The sequence below is a fragment of the Rana temporaria genome, chromosome 10 (genome assembly GCF_905171775.1).
Source record: "Rana temporaria chromosome 10, aRanTem1.1, whole genome shotgun sequence".
Lineage (NCBI taxonomy): Eukaryota > Metazoa > Chordata > Amphibia > Anura > Ranidae > Rana > Rana temporaria.
Window position 1 is genome coordinate 71,051,632 of NC_053498.1, and position 13,585 is coordinate 71,065,216.

Here is a 13,585-nt window from a genome sequence, read left to right on the forward strand (position 1 = left end):
AGTGACACCACCATAGCGGAAAAGGATCTTGGTGTTCTGGTAGATCATAGGCTTAATTATAGCATGCAATGCCAAGCTGCGGTTTCCAAAGTGAGCAAAGTAATTTCTTGTATTAAGAGAGGTATGGACTCCAGAGAGATATCATTTTGCCCCTGTACAAATCATTAGTAAGACCTCATCTGGGATATGCAGTTCAGTTTTGGGCACCAAATCACAAAAAGGATATCTGGGAACTGGAGAAAGTGCAGAGAAGGGCAACCAAACTGATAAGAGGCATGGAGGAGCTCAGCTATGAGGAAAGATTAGAGGAACTGAATTTATTCTCTCTTGAGGAGAGGAGATTAACCACTCCCCCGGCCTTTAGCAGATTGACGGCCAGGAAGTGGTTCTGTTATCCTGACTGGGGATCATATGATGTCCAGCAGGAAAACATGTCTGCCACACTGCATCTTTGAACGTTATAAGGAGCCTCTGACAGAGGCTCCTTACCACGTGATCAGTTGTGACAAATCTGCGCTTCTGTGGTCCCCTGTTGGCGATCTTCTTTTTTTTGTGACTATCTTACGATCATAACTTTTATTAATAGTACTCATGTTTTTTGTACATATCGCCGCTGGAATTGCGATTTCAAAGCAAAAAATAACTTTTATTCTTCTGTCCTGGCATTTCCCATATTGCTTGTGGGCATGTGAAGCCCACAAGCACTATCTTCAGGGATACAGTGCAGCTGAGCGACCAGCATGCTCCGCCTGTTCTTGTGCATGTGCAGTATGTTAGGCTCGCAGCACTGTAAACTTCTGACATTGCCATTACAATAAGGTGACCAGATTTTTTAAATTAAATCCGGGGACATTTTTTTTTTTACTAGTAATGGCGGAAATCAGCGACTCTCTGCCCGCCGCCGCCCGCCTCACAGCCTGTAAAGTCTGTAAAGCCGGGCCCCGGCTACTACTGGGTGGGAAAGCGGAGGAAGATCACTCCGCCATGGAAGGCAAGGAGATAAGCAAGCAGGTGGCTGGCTGCGACTTGAGCCAAGGCAGAAGAACATGCGAGCGCAGCTGAATGGGCATGCGCCCGAAACTGAAGAAATATTTACTCCGCTCCGACCAGCACATGATCATCAGAAAGGGGCACAGATAATGGAAAAAAATACAGCCCCCTAAGCTAGTAGGAACGGGGTGTAATTCAGATTTTTTTTTTTAATTCTGCACTGATTGTCTTTGAAATTGCCCCAGCCTCTGTTCAAATCCAAATCGGGGACAAATCCGGGGACAGTCTTGGTCTGGGGACTGTGTCCTCAAACCGGGGACTGTCCCTGGAAACCGGGGATGTCTGGTCACCCTACATTACAATGGGCGTCGTCGTCGAAAGGGTTGGCAACGAAGATATCATTGTGTCACTTCCGGTTTTGAAATCTTGCGATGCTGAGCGGCGGCGATCCACACATATTCCTGGGATTTATGACACCAAGCTCCCAGGAGACAGTGCGCCGCCAAGAAATTACATGATTAGTTATTAGTAAATTAGTGATTAGTAAAATAGAACAGCTTAGAAACATGGTAAGCTGATGAGAGGGGAAAAAAAAGAAGATCAATGAAGAAATTATTGCCAATGATATATTAAATAAGATAAAGTTAAAAAAAAGTGGATGGAACTCTGCTTTAATGCAAGAAATGTATCAAGGTATTAAAAAAAAACTAAAAACTTTTGCCTCTTTCAATGACCCTCGGTTTGAACCCACACACTCTCTGGGGTACATGAAGAACATACACTTCTGATGCTGAGCCCCAAAGAAATTCCTCTCCTCCACTGCTGTGTTCATAGCCATTAGCCAACTACTACCAATCTGCAAGAGGCTAGCATGTCATGTGACCAAACATTGGAGCAGGTCATGTGACCAAACATTGGAGCAGGTCATGTGACGTGTATTGCGGTACCCGGAAGCGGTGGTGATGGCGGTGTATGAGTGTACGGTGTGTCGGAAGACGGTCTTCTATGGCCGGAGGAAACATGTCTATGAAAAGGGGCACCGGGAGAGGCTGCAGGCTCTGCTCCGAGCCTTCTCCGACAAGGTACCGGTACCGGGATCGGGAGGTGAGGGGGGTCTCGGGCTCTCCGTGTACCGGAGCTCAGGGCTGTAGTCGTCTTTCCTCAGGTGGAGGCGGCCCGGAGGATGATTGCGGTGGCCGTGGTGGAGAAGTTCAATCCCCTGGAACACGAGGAGAAGTATTGGTGTCATTGCTGTGAGGAGGAGGTGGGGAGACACATCAGTGACGGCAGTGTAACGGTGCTGTACGGAGGAATGCTGGAACACATGTGCAGGTATAGTACTGACACCCCCTCAGGGCTCTGTGTGTGTATGAGGGGTGTAGGCCTTGTTTAGTGTAAAAGCCCATTCACAGTACTGGCAGTGTTGTGCCAAGCAATTAAAGAGGAGCTCCAGCCTCCTTCAGAAAATCAGGCGCTACTGATTGGTGGGGCTGCACTGATTATCAGTGTAAATGTCTCCTTTCACACTAGCCGGGTACACTGTCACAGAGGAATGCCAATAACCAGCAAGTGTGATTGGATACAGCTGATCATGTGGTAAAGAACCGCTGTGATTGGCTTTTTACCCAGATCTGTGATCGTCTGTGTCCAATTGCAGCTGATCCCAATGTAAACACACTTGCTGGTTACTGACATTCCTTTCCTCATGCTGTCCCAGCGTGAGAAGAGGAGAGAGCTGGTAACCGGCTAGTGTGAATGGGGACATCTGCACTGATAACCAGTGTCCTGATTATCAGTGCAGCCTCAACAGTGCCCATCAGTGCTACCAATCAGCGAAGGAGGAAAAATTGTTTGCCTTTTTGTTATAGTGCGGTAGGCAAGCAGTTAAAATTTTTTTTTTTATTTTTTTTTTTTTTTTTATTAAAATAGAAAATATGTTATACTTACCACCTCTGTGCAACGCTTTTGCGGTCCTTTGGTCCCCCATCAGCGTTGACCACTCTTCCCCCTTCTCCTAGTCTCCCCAGCTACTTGTTATGAGGGCACTCATGCAGGCGCACTCCTGAGCCAGGTTGTGTGTGTCCATCAGCCCCGCTAAATCCTCAAAGGATTTGACTGACGGAAGCATATGGTTCCCGCTGTTCTCAGTGAAGCCTGTGTATTCAGGAAGAGGGGAGAGCGGGGCTGCCAGCAGGGACAGCGGTGGATTGTGAGAGGTGTCAGGTTATTGTTTTGGGGCAATAGGAGGCAGGGATGAGAAGCTGAGAGTTCTTCCTAAAAGCAGCACACTGTACACACATTACACAGGCACACATTTAACCCTTTGATTGCCCTAGATGTTAACCCATTCCCAGCCAGTGTCTTTAGTACAGTGTATAGTAGTATTACTGATCAGTGTATTAATGTCAGTTTCAGTCAGTCCCCCCAGCATCAGTTAGTGTCAGATTGCTTGCCACAGTCCCGTTTTAAGTCTCTGATCGATTATTACCATGTGTTAGTATGGTAATAATGCGCAACCCACAAACATATAAGTGAAAAGAAAAAATTTACATATGTGAAAATAAACAAGCACAACGTCTGTAATGGAATTTTCCTGTGTGGAAAAATATATATAATATAATATAAAAAATAGTCCAAAAAACATAAACTGGTGAGATTAGGTGCATAGAATCAAATGCAGTCCAAGAAAGAAAATTCCTAATTCCTGACACCAACGATCAGCTTGCTTCAATATAAGGAAATGCTACATCCATGCAGTACAGATAATACGGTGGAAAGTGCAGATAAATAAGCCTCTTACCAGAGAGACGATTTCATGGGCATGTCATCCCCGACCTGGGAGCTGTAGTTCATGCAGACAGACAGGATCTGGCGTTCTGTGCTTCAGGTGCAGCAGCGCTTGTAATCCACTCCTCAACAGTGAGATGATCAGCATATACAGCTCTCCCCGGGTGTTTAAAAAACAGGTAGCAACAAAATGAAAAAAGAAAAGGAAGACTTCATAGTGTAATACTTTGTAGCAAAACACTTCTTTAATTAAAAAGTTTCTGAGTAAGAACAGCACAGTTTTGATACTTGTGAAGTAACAGTTTACACAGAAACAAATAGCGGTATCTTAAAATCCAAATAGCCTCGGTAACAACCAGCAAGCTAAAACATGGCAATGTCTTTGAAAAAATATATAGGCTCCAACCTACGCTGCGTTTCGCCCTTCTAACAGGCTTCCCAGTGGAAAAAATTCTAATAATTCCATCCAGCATACTAAGGACATTTACTGTATGCACGTCTTTTTTTTTTATCCGTTATATTGTCATTTTGTCCAGGGCTTCCGGGTTCTGATGACTGCGGGACTGGGCGTTCCTATCCTTCGGTTAGATGATTGACGGCTTGAGAAACAGTTCCCCTGTCGTACAACGCGCGTCACCAGATTTCCGGAAATAGCCGAGCTGCGAGTCGGCACTATACGGCGCCTGCGCAGTCAGCTCTACACGGCGGGCGCAGGCGCCGTATAGTGTAGACTCACAGCTCGGCTATTTCCGGAAATCTGGTGACACGCGTTGTGCGACAGGGGAACTGTTTCACAAGCTCTCAATCATCTACCCCAAGGATAGGAACGCCCAGTCCCGCAGTCATCAGAACGCGGAAGCCCTGGACAAAATCAGAATATAACGGTATGTACGGATAAAAAAAATAAAAAAAGACCTGCATACAGTAAATGTCCTTAGTATGCTGGCTCTAATGTTAGAAATTGTTTTTTAGGGTGAACCCCCGCTTTAAAAAAGTGTGGTGTAATAATTTATTTAATATGTACATTTTAAAAAAAAGGCAATTTATTCTTAAATATCTATATATGCAATGGTACTGTAAATATAAATAACCAACTATTATGGTTGGGGATTAAAATCTCTAATCCACTCTGAAAATAATAGACAGAAGAGATATACTGTATATACTATTAGAGGTTGAATCTGGTAAATATCATCGGACTTAAATCAAGTAATTTATTTAAAGAAAAAAAAAATGAAAGACTGTTTTGCGGATTTTCAGACAGAACTGTAATATATTATGTACAACAGACTGCCTTGTCATAGGCAGGTGATAAAAGCTACCTGCACCTGCTGTCACTTATGCTGGCCGTACTAAAACAATGTCTTACTTACAAAAAAGTGCCTGCAGGTGGCCAAGGCCGTACAGACCTCAGTTTTCCCTCTGCTATAAGCTCATGGTCACTTCAATTACCATAAACTTATAGCATAATTGTTCAGCAGACTCTGCTAAACAGTTCTATAACTCTGATCAGCGAATTACAACTCGCTGATCAGCGTTATTAACCCCTAATGTGACTGCCCCCCCGTTCACCCATGCCGCTGCATCCCTGTCCCCTGCCTCTCCACCTAAAACTGCCCCCCACTCATTTCTTATACCCTTCACCCACCTTCTTCCCTCCCCCAGCACTGATTAACCCCCCCCCCCCCCAGCAAACCCCATCCCCTGCAGCTACTATCAGCTGTCATCCCTCCTCTTCCACCGGCTTCAGGTGCTGCATGGGGCTTGGAGGGAGATCCTGATGTGTGCCCCCCATCACTCGGATCAACCCCTGTACTGCCCCGGCACCCCCTCCTCTCCCTGCACTGATCTCGGCGATCTGTCAGGCTGGGGAGCGTGGTGGGGGTGAAGTTGGGGCTTGGGGGGGGGGGGGTTTTGATGAGCATGTTTACCAAGCTCCCCCTTGTAGTACCACAGATCACTCCTAGACTTCCCACTGACAGCTGATGCATAGTAAACATGATTGTTACTATGTATCAGACTGTCATTTTATGAATGAGGAATCTCTATACAGATTCCTTATTCATTCAAGTAAAGTGCTGCAAAAAAAGAGATATGGGGGATCTGTTTAGACCTCTGATATCTCACCAAAAAAAACACACCTTCTTGGCTTCCTTGGAAGAAGCCAGAAGACAATAGCGAATATTAATTTGCTATTGTCACAAGTGGGTGGGTTCAAGGTGCAATGCTCTGCCCCTCAAGCCAATTGGAGCCTCAGGCTCTAAACCTGTGGCTTGGGAAAAAAAACCTCATACAAACCAAACGTATTAGTCCGGCACCCTGCAGGGGTAGGCGGCACCACAGCGCCCCTAATGGACGGGCCGCTCCTGGTAAGACCCCTTTCACGTGGAGCGGACTCTGTCAAGCAGATCCACCTGCTCAGCGGGGGATCAGTCTGCAGATGTAATCCATTCCCCAGCCTGGGGGATCTCTCCTTGCCTCTCCTTTCTTCTCTTCCTTTTTTTCCCCCCTGAGGGCCCAGGCACCCTGTGTTGTCCCCCAGCCTCGATTGGGAGGACATTCAAGTTTGCTATATTACACCTATAATCACATTCTGTTTGTTGCTCTCTATGGCTCGTTATCATGCTTACTGTTTGTATCCCTAGCGTAGGATTTCTATGGATGTACCTGTCTATTTGCCTCAATAAAAATACTGTACCAGTATAGTGAGAAAAAAAAAATATATATATATATATATATATTTTTTTCATGTTTTACAGTCCAGAACACAAAAAAGCCGTGAACAAATTTTGGTGGACACACCAGGCTGATGGGAAACTAAAGGAACGTTTTTTTCTTTCCATGGAAGAGTTTGAAAGGTAAGTCATTGTAAGCTTGTGGGTTTCCAGTTCTTGTACTTTAGCTGCTTGTTGAGAAGACAGTTGCTAAGTCCAAAAGTATTTAGGTTTTGGTGTAGTCACTCAAACCCTAACCTAATCGATTTCCTCCTCTATTCATACCTGTTTTTTTTTTGTTTTTTTTCTTTCCTGTATAATGAGCAAGCATGCAGTTGAGAAGCAATGAATAATAAAATAACACACAGGGTTATAGTACCGACTCTATTATAGTGTCTGATTCTCACAGATTCAACACAGAAACAGTCAGTGAAAACAAATGAAAAATGCTTATTCACCAAATAACAAGATGAATAATTACCCATCCAGTGGAAGCGGTTTTATATATAACTTGATTGAATCGGCAATTGTATCCTCAGTTGTTTTTAGGTTGTCTGGCATTTTGCTACCTGAATACTTCAAATAAATTAAAAAATAAAAGTTCACTTTTTGTAAACCCAATAGATGCACATGATTTTTCAGGTAAAAAGAAGTGCATTTATTAATATATCATTTTTTTATTTTTTTACACTGCAGCTTGTCAAGCATTGTAACTGCATCAGCAGATCGTGGGTGCAATGTCATGCTCATGTAGAAACTTTGGGGGTTATTTACAAAAGGCAAATCTACTTTGCACTACAAATGCGTAGTGCAGTCGCTGTGAATCTGAGGGGTAGAGCTGAAATGAGGGGGAGCTCTGCTGATTTTTATTATCCAATCATGTGCAAGCTAAAATGCCGTTTTTATATTCCACGCATGTTCCCCTCGGATCTACAGTGACTGCACTTTCAAGTGCAATTTCAGTGCAATTTCAAGTGCACTTTGTACTTGTAGTGCAAAGTGGATTTGCCTTTAGTAAATAACATCCTTTGTCTAGCTTGCTGCTGGTACTTCCCGTAACTACAAGAGCGATCATCAATGCCCTGGGAGTTCATTGAGAACTACAAGCTGTCTACTGTGGCAGAAGAGGGTACGTGTTCCTTCATTCACAGATCAATGAATGACTCGGTTATGTGGGTAGAGCCTGTATGGCCATGCTGTTTTTATATTGTGACAGTGGATACGGGGAGAGAATCTCTCACATTGGGGGAGGGGGTTTGCAAATTGGTGGAGCACAGTAATATGTTTATATATATATATATATATATATATATATATATATATATATATAAACATGTTACAAAGGGTTAACCTATCCCTTAAAATGTGTCTTTGTAATAAAAGGTGAGATACGTATGGATGGGTTTAAAGCAGAAGTTAGTTCACCGTCATTTTAAATCATTTGGATCAAGCAATTTGTGTGACCTCCTGTCTGCTGTCAGAATGCTTTTCAGACGTTCAGGAAAAGCCTTGTATTTTTATCAGTGAATAGAAGCCTTTTTATTTAATTTGCAGAGTTGGAGAGGTAGGTAGATGACCTCCCAATCTCCACCTCAGCCGATGAGAGGAAGCCTCGTATTCATTGATAAACTTGATTTTGTTCCGTCAGCAGACGAGAAGTCGTCTATACTGCTGCGGAACACAGCGTCACATACTGTAGTAGCATCAGTTATATAAAATATGATGCATCGCACACGGCAGCCAATTTGCTTAGTAATGGAAATAGTTTGGCCCAAACATATTATTTAAAATGCTTTAAATAGACACTGCCCTTATGTCCAAAAAAAATATCAAACAATAAAGTTCTAATACTTACTATTACAATCTCCATTGCAACCAGTCTTTGCAGTATTGCAACGCTACACTTCCCACTGAAATCATCAGGATGCAACACTTCTGAGTGTATTGTCTCCTCACTTCATGCTATGGTTCTCCCTGCCCGCCTGCTATATCACTGGAGTAGCCATGTAGCAGGAGCATCGGGAAAAGTTGTCATCCGACATGCTCGTGCTGCAGGAGGTGTGGACCTTAACTAAACACTGGCTTCAGTGGAGGTAGTACTGGTAAATATCATAAAGACAGTGAGAAAGAGATACTAATACTGGTGCAGCTGTGCATAGTAACCAATAGGCTTCTAGTTTTTCGGGTTAAAAAAATGTTTATTGAAGTTTTACAAAGGTACAGCAGCATGTAATATAATTGTGGAAAGGAAGCACACTGTACATCAAAGGCCAGAAGGCCCTGATGCAATACCAGCTATAACTCGCCAGGCTCATCTGGCCGACAATTACAGTTTTAGCCAAAATCAAAACAATAGATAAAGCCCCATACCAGGAGAGCAGGTTTATAGTCTAACAATAGGGGGTTATTAAAGAGACCACAGGAGAGAGAAAAATCCAAGTTCCACACACAAATAACAGTGTAAATGTGTGTTATCACATTTCTAGCCTAACAGAGGGGGGAGGAGGCAGGCAAAGAAAAAAGGGGAGAGAAAAAGAAAAAATTGAGGACTAGGAAGGAAGGAGGAAGATGGGTAGGGAGGAACGTTAAAAGCAAGTGGAATTTTCGACTGTACCAAGAACAAAAACCACATGGAAACACTACTATAAGGGATTCATTTTATACTGTGAAAGTATGTATCTGTGTGTGCATGCATCTCAAAAATTTGAATATCGTCAAAAAGGAATTATTTCAGTGATTAAATAAAAAAAGTAAAACTCGTATATAGATTTAATACACACAAAGTGATATTTAAAGCATTTCTTTCTTTTAATTTTGATGATTATGGCTTGCAGCTAGTGAATACCCCAAATTCTCTCAGAAAATGTGAATATTGGGAAAAAGTTCAATATTGTTGACACATGGAGTCATACTCTAATTGGCTAATAAAAACAAAACACCTGCAAAGGTTTCCTGAGCCTTTAAATGGTCTCTCAGTCTGGTTCAGTAGGTTATACAATTATGGGGAAGACTGCTGACTTGACAGTTGTCCAGAAGACAGTCCTTGACTCCCTCCACAAGGAGGGTAAGTCACAAAAGGTCATTGCTAAAGAAACTGGCTGTTCAGAAACTGGCTGTTGTATCCGAGCATATTAATGGAAAAAAAAGTGGCAGAAAAAGGTGCACAACGACAGGAATAATTGCAGCCTTGAGAGGATTGTGAAGCAAAGGACATTCAAAAATTTGAGGGAGATTCACAAGAGCCACCACACAGACTTGACCAGGACATGGGCTACAACTGTTGCACTCCTTGTGTCAAGCCACTTCTGAACCAGAGACAATGTCAGAAGCGTCTTACCTGGGCTAAGGAGGAAAAGGCTAGACTGTTGCTTAATGGTCCAAAGTCCTATTCTCAGATGAAAGTAAATTTCATTTGGAAATTACCCAGGTTATGGAGGAAGAGTGGAGAGGCACAGAATTCAAGTTGCATGGGGTCCAGTGTGAAGTTTCCACAGTCTGTGATGTTTTGGGGAGCCATGTCATCTGTTGGTGTTGGTCCACTGTGTATTATCAATTCCAAAGTCGGCACAGCCCTCTACCAGGAAATTCTAGAGCACTTAATGCTTCCCTCTGCTCACCAGCTTTATGGAGATGCTGATTTCATTTTCCAGCAGGACTTGGCACCTGCCCACACTGCCAAAAGTACCAATACCTGGTTTAATGATCATGATTTTGCCGTGCTTGATTGGCCAGCAAACTCGCCTGACTTAAACCCTATAGAGAATCTGTGGGGTATTGTCAAGAGGAAGATGAGACACCAGACTGAACAATGCAGAAGAGCTTAAAGGGGTGTAAAGGTAAAACATTCCCCCCCCCCCTAAATGGCTTCCTTTACCTTAGTACAGTCCTCCTTCACCTACCTCATCCTTTAATTTTGCTTTTAAATGTCCTTATTTCTTCTGAGAAATACTCACTTCCTGTTCTTCTGTCTGTAACTTCACACAGTAATGCAAGGCTTTCTCCCTGGTGTGGAGTGTTGTGCTCAGGGAGGGGGCGAGCAGGAGAGTCGGGACGCTCTCTACATTGCAGATAGAGAAAGGAGCTGTGTGTTAGTGGGCGTCCTGACTCTCCTGCTCGCCCCCTCCCTGAGCACAACACTCCACACCAGGGAGAAAGCCTTGCATTACTATGTGGAGCTACAGGCAGAAGAACAGGAAGTGAGGATTTCTCAGAAGAAATGAGGACATTTAAAAGCAAAATGGAAGGATGAGGTAAGTGAAGGAGGACTGCACTAAGGTAAAGGAAGCTATTTAGGGATTTTTTTTTTTTTTTTTTTTACCTTTACAACCCCTTTAAGGCCACTATCAAAGCATCCTGGGCTTCCATAACACCTCAGCAGTGCCACAGGCTGATCGCTTCCATGCCACATCGCATTGATGCAGTAATTGCTGCAAAAGGGGCCCAAACCAAGTATTGAGTGCATACTATACTGTATATGGACAAGCTTTTCAGTAAGTCAACATTTCTGTTTTAAAAATCCTTCCTTTTTTAAATTAATTTTTTATTGGTCCAATTCTCTAAGATACTGGATTTGGGTTTTTTTACTAGCTGAAAGCCATAATCCTCAAAATGAAAAGAACGAAATGCTCGAAATCGCTTTGTGTGTAATAAATTTATATAATATGTGTTTCATTTTTTCAATTGAATTACTGAACTAAATTACATTTTTCATGATGTTCACATTTTTTGAGGTGTGTGTGCGTGTCTCCTATCTCTATCGTCATCTCTATCATACACAGGGCATTTTAACTGGGAGTCAGACATGAAGGGTAGAGGGAGGGAATATAAATCTTTTATATTAAACACTTGCTTACTGGGCACATATACCCCCTTTCTGCCCAGGTATAATTTCAGCTTCCGGCACTGCGTCGCTTTAACTGACAATTGCGCGGTCGTGCAACGTGGCTCCCAAACAAAATTTACGTCCTTTTTTTCCCCACTAGTAGTGCTTTCTTTTGGTGGTATTTGAACACCCCTGCGGTTTTTATTTTTTGTGCTGTAAACAAAAAGAGTGACAATTTTGAAAAAAAAAAACATTTTTTACTTGTTGCTATTATAAATAGCCCAATTTTTTTTAAAAAACATTTTTTTTTCTCAGTCTAGGCCGATACGTATTCTACATATTTTTGGTAAAGAAAAAAAAAAAAAGGCAATAAGCGACTGGTTTGCGCAAAAGTTATAGCGCCTACAAAATAGGGGACAGAATTATTATTATTTTTTTTTACTAGTAATGGCGGCGATCTGCGATTTTATATTGGGACTGCGACATTATGGCGGACACTTTTGACACATTTTTGGCACCATTCACATTTATGCTGCGATCAGTGCTATAAATATGCACTAATTACTGTATAAATGTGACTGGCAGGGAAGGAGTTAACACGAGGGGGTGAGGAAGGGGTTAAATGTGTACCCTGCATAGTGTTTCTAACTGTGGGGGAAGGGGACTGACTGGAGGAGGTGACCGATCTGTGTCCCTATGTACAAGGGACACAGATCGGTCTCCTCTCTCCCTGACAAGTCCTTGTCTCTGTTACCGCTGATCGCTGGTGCCCGGCGGACATCGCGGCCGCCAGGCACGTGCATCGGCATCTTAGTGATGCGGCGGGCGCGCGCCTCACGCGCCCCCCATTGGCCTCCCGGGAATTGGTATCCACACTGCGGCCGTATATAGTCGTACGGCCAGCAGGAAGTGGTTAAAGTAGTGCTAAAGGCTGAGACTTTTACTTTAAATGTAATTGTAATGCCTTATATTGCCTAAAGTCTATCGGCCTCCAGCTTCTCTGGGTGCGGATGCTGATCTTCCCTGCACAGTTTTTAAAGTGATTGATTTTAAACCTTTTTTACCACTTCCCATCTGCGCTATAGACGATTGACGTCTACAGCGTGGACTTCAATTGCCAGGAGGACGTCAATACACGTCCTCCCCTTTTCTAGCGCAACGCGCGCCCCCTGCAGGGCACGCGCGGCGCACGCTGTGATCAGAGTCACTGAGACTCAGGCTATCACAGATCCGTGTAAGGGGCCGGTCCCTTACCACGTGATCATCTGTCAGCCAATGACAGCTGATCATGTGATGTAAACAAAGGATCGGCAATCGTTTTTTTTTTTTCTCCTCACCCTGACAGCGTGAGGAGGATAAAAAGCCGATCACCTGCTTGTGCACATGGGACATCGGTCCCAAAGAGGAAGGAGGCACATCAGCCTCATCAGTGCCCATGAAAACCACCTGCCAGTGCCACCTGCCATTGTTGCCTATCAATGCCCACAAGTGCCACCTAGCAATGCTGCCTATCGGTGCAACATACCAGTGCCCATTATTGCCACCCATCAGTGCCTATCACTGCCAACTATCAGTGCCACCTATCAATGCCACCTATTAGTGCCACTCCTCAGTGTCCACCGGTGCCACCTATCAGTGCTCACCAGTGCAGCCTCATCAGCATACATCAATGAAGGAGAAAATTTACCTGTGCAAAATTTTATAACAAAATATACAAAATAATTTTTTTTTTTTTTTAATCCTTTTTATTTTAACAAAAAATAAAAACCGCAGAGGTGATCAAATACCATCAAAAGAAAGCTCTATTTGTGGGGAAAAAATATAAAAGTTTAATTTGGGTCCAGTGTTGCATGACCGCACAATTGTCATTAAAAGTGCATCAGCGCTGAAAATTGGTCTGGGCAGGAGGGGGGTTTAAGTGCCCGTTAAACAAACTTGTCATACTTTGCTCTGTGCAAAACCTATACACAGAGAACAATCTCTCAGGGATGATATGACCACCAAAGACCCTTCCATAAACATCCATGGTTGCTTTAGTTGAACATGCATGGTTACAGCTGGGGACAGGGACCACCCTAAATTGGGGTGGAAGGTGTAGGGATGGGTCATTCCCTAATAAGGGAAATTGAAACGTTTCGGTTACCAAGGTCAGTGTAGGTTTGTTTTAAAGCTTAATTGTTGGGAGTATGGAAATATTTGTATGTACATAACCTGTGTTTTTTTTTTTGTCTTGGGCCTCTTAAATGGGGATTTTTTAAATCACTTCCTGCCC

General features: G+C 43.3%; 1 protein-coding gene across 1 annotated transcript in view; it reads left to right on the plus strand.

Annotated features, from left to right (window-relative positions):
- Positions 1-1,895: 1,895 nt before the first annotated feature.
- Positions 1,896-13,585, plus strand: part of CENATAC (centrosomal AT-AC splicing factor) — a 41,311-nt gene continuing 29,621 nt past the window's right edge. The window contains exons 1-3 of the mRNA XM_040325425.1: positions 1,896-2,072; positions 2,156-2,322; positions 6,537-6,635. Coding sequence (XP_040181359.1) covers positions 1,953-2,072; positions 2,156-2,322; positions 6,537-6,635 — 386 coding nt within the window. The 5' untranslated portion in view covers positions 1,896-1,952. The remainder of the gene's footprint in view (positions 2,073-2,155; positions 2,323-6,536; positions 6,636-13,585) is intronic.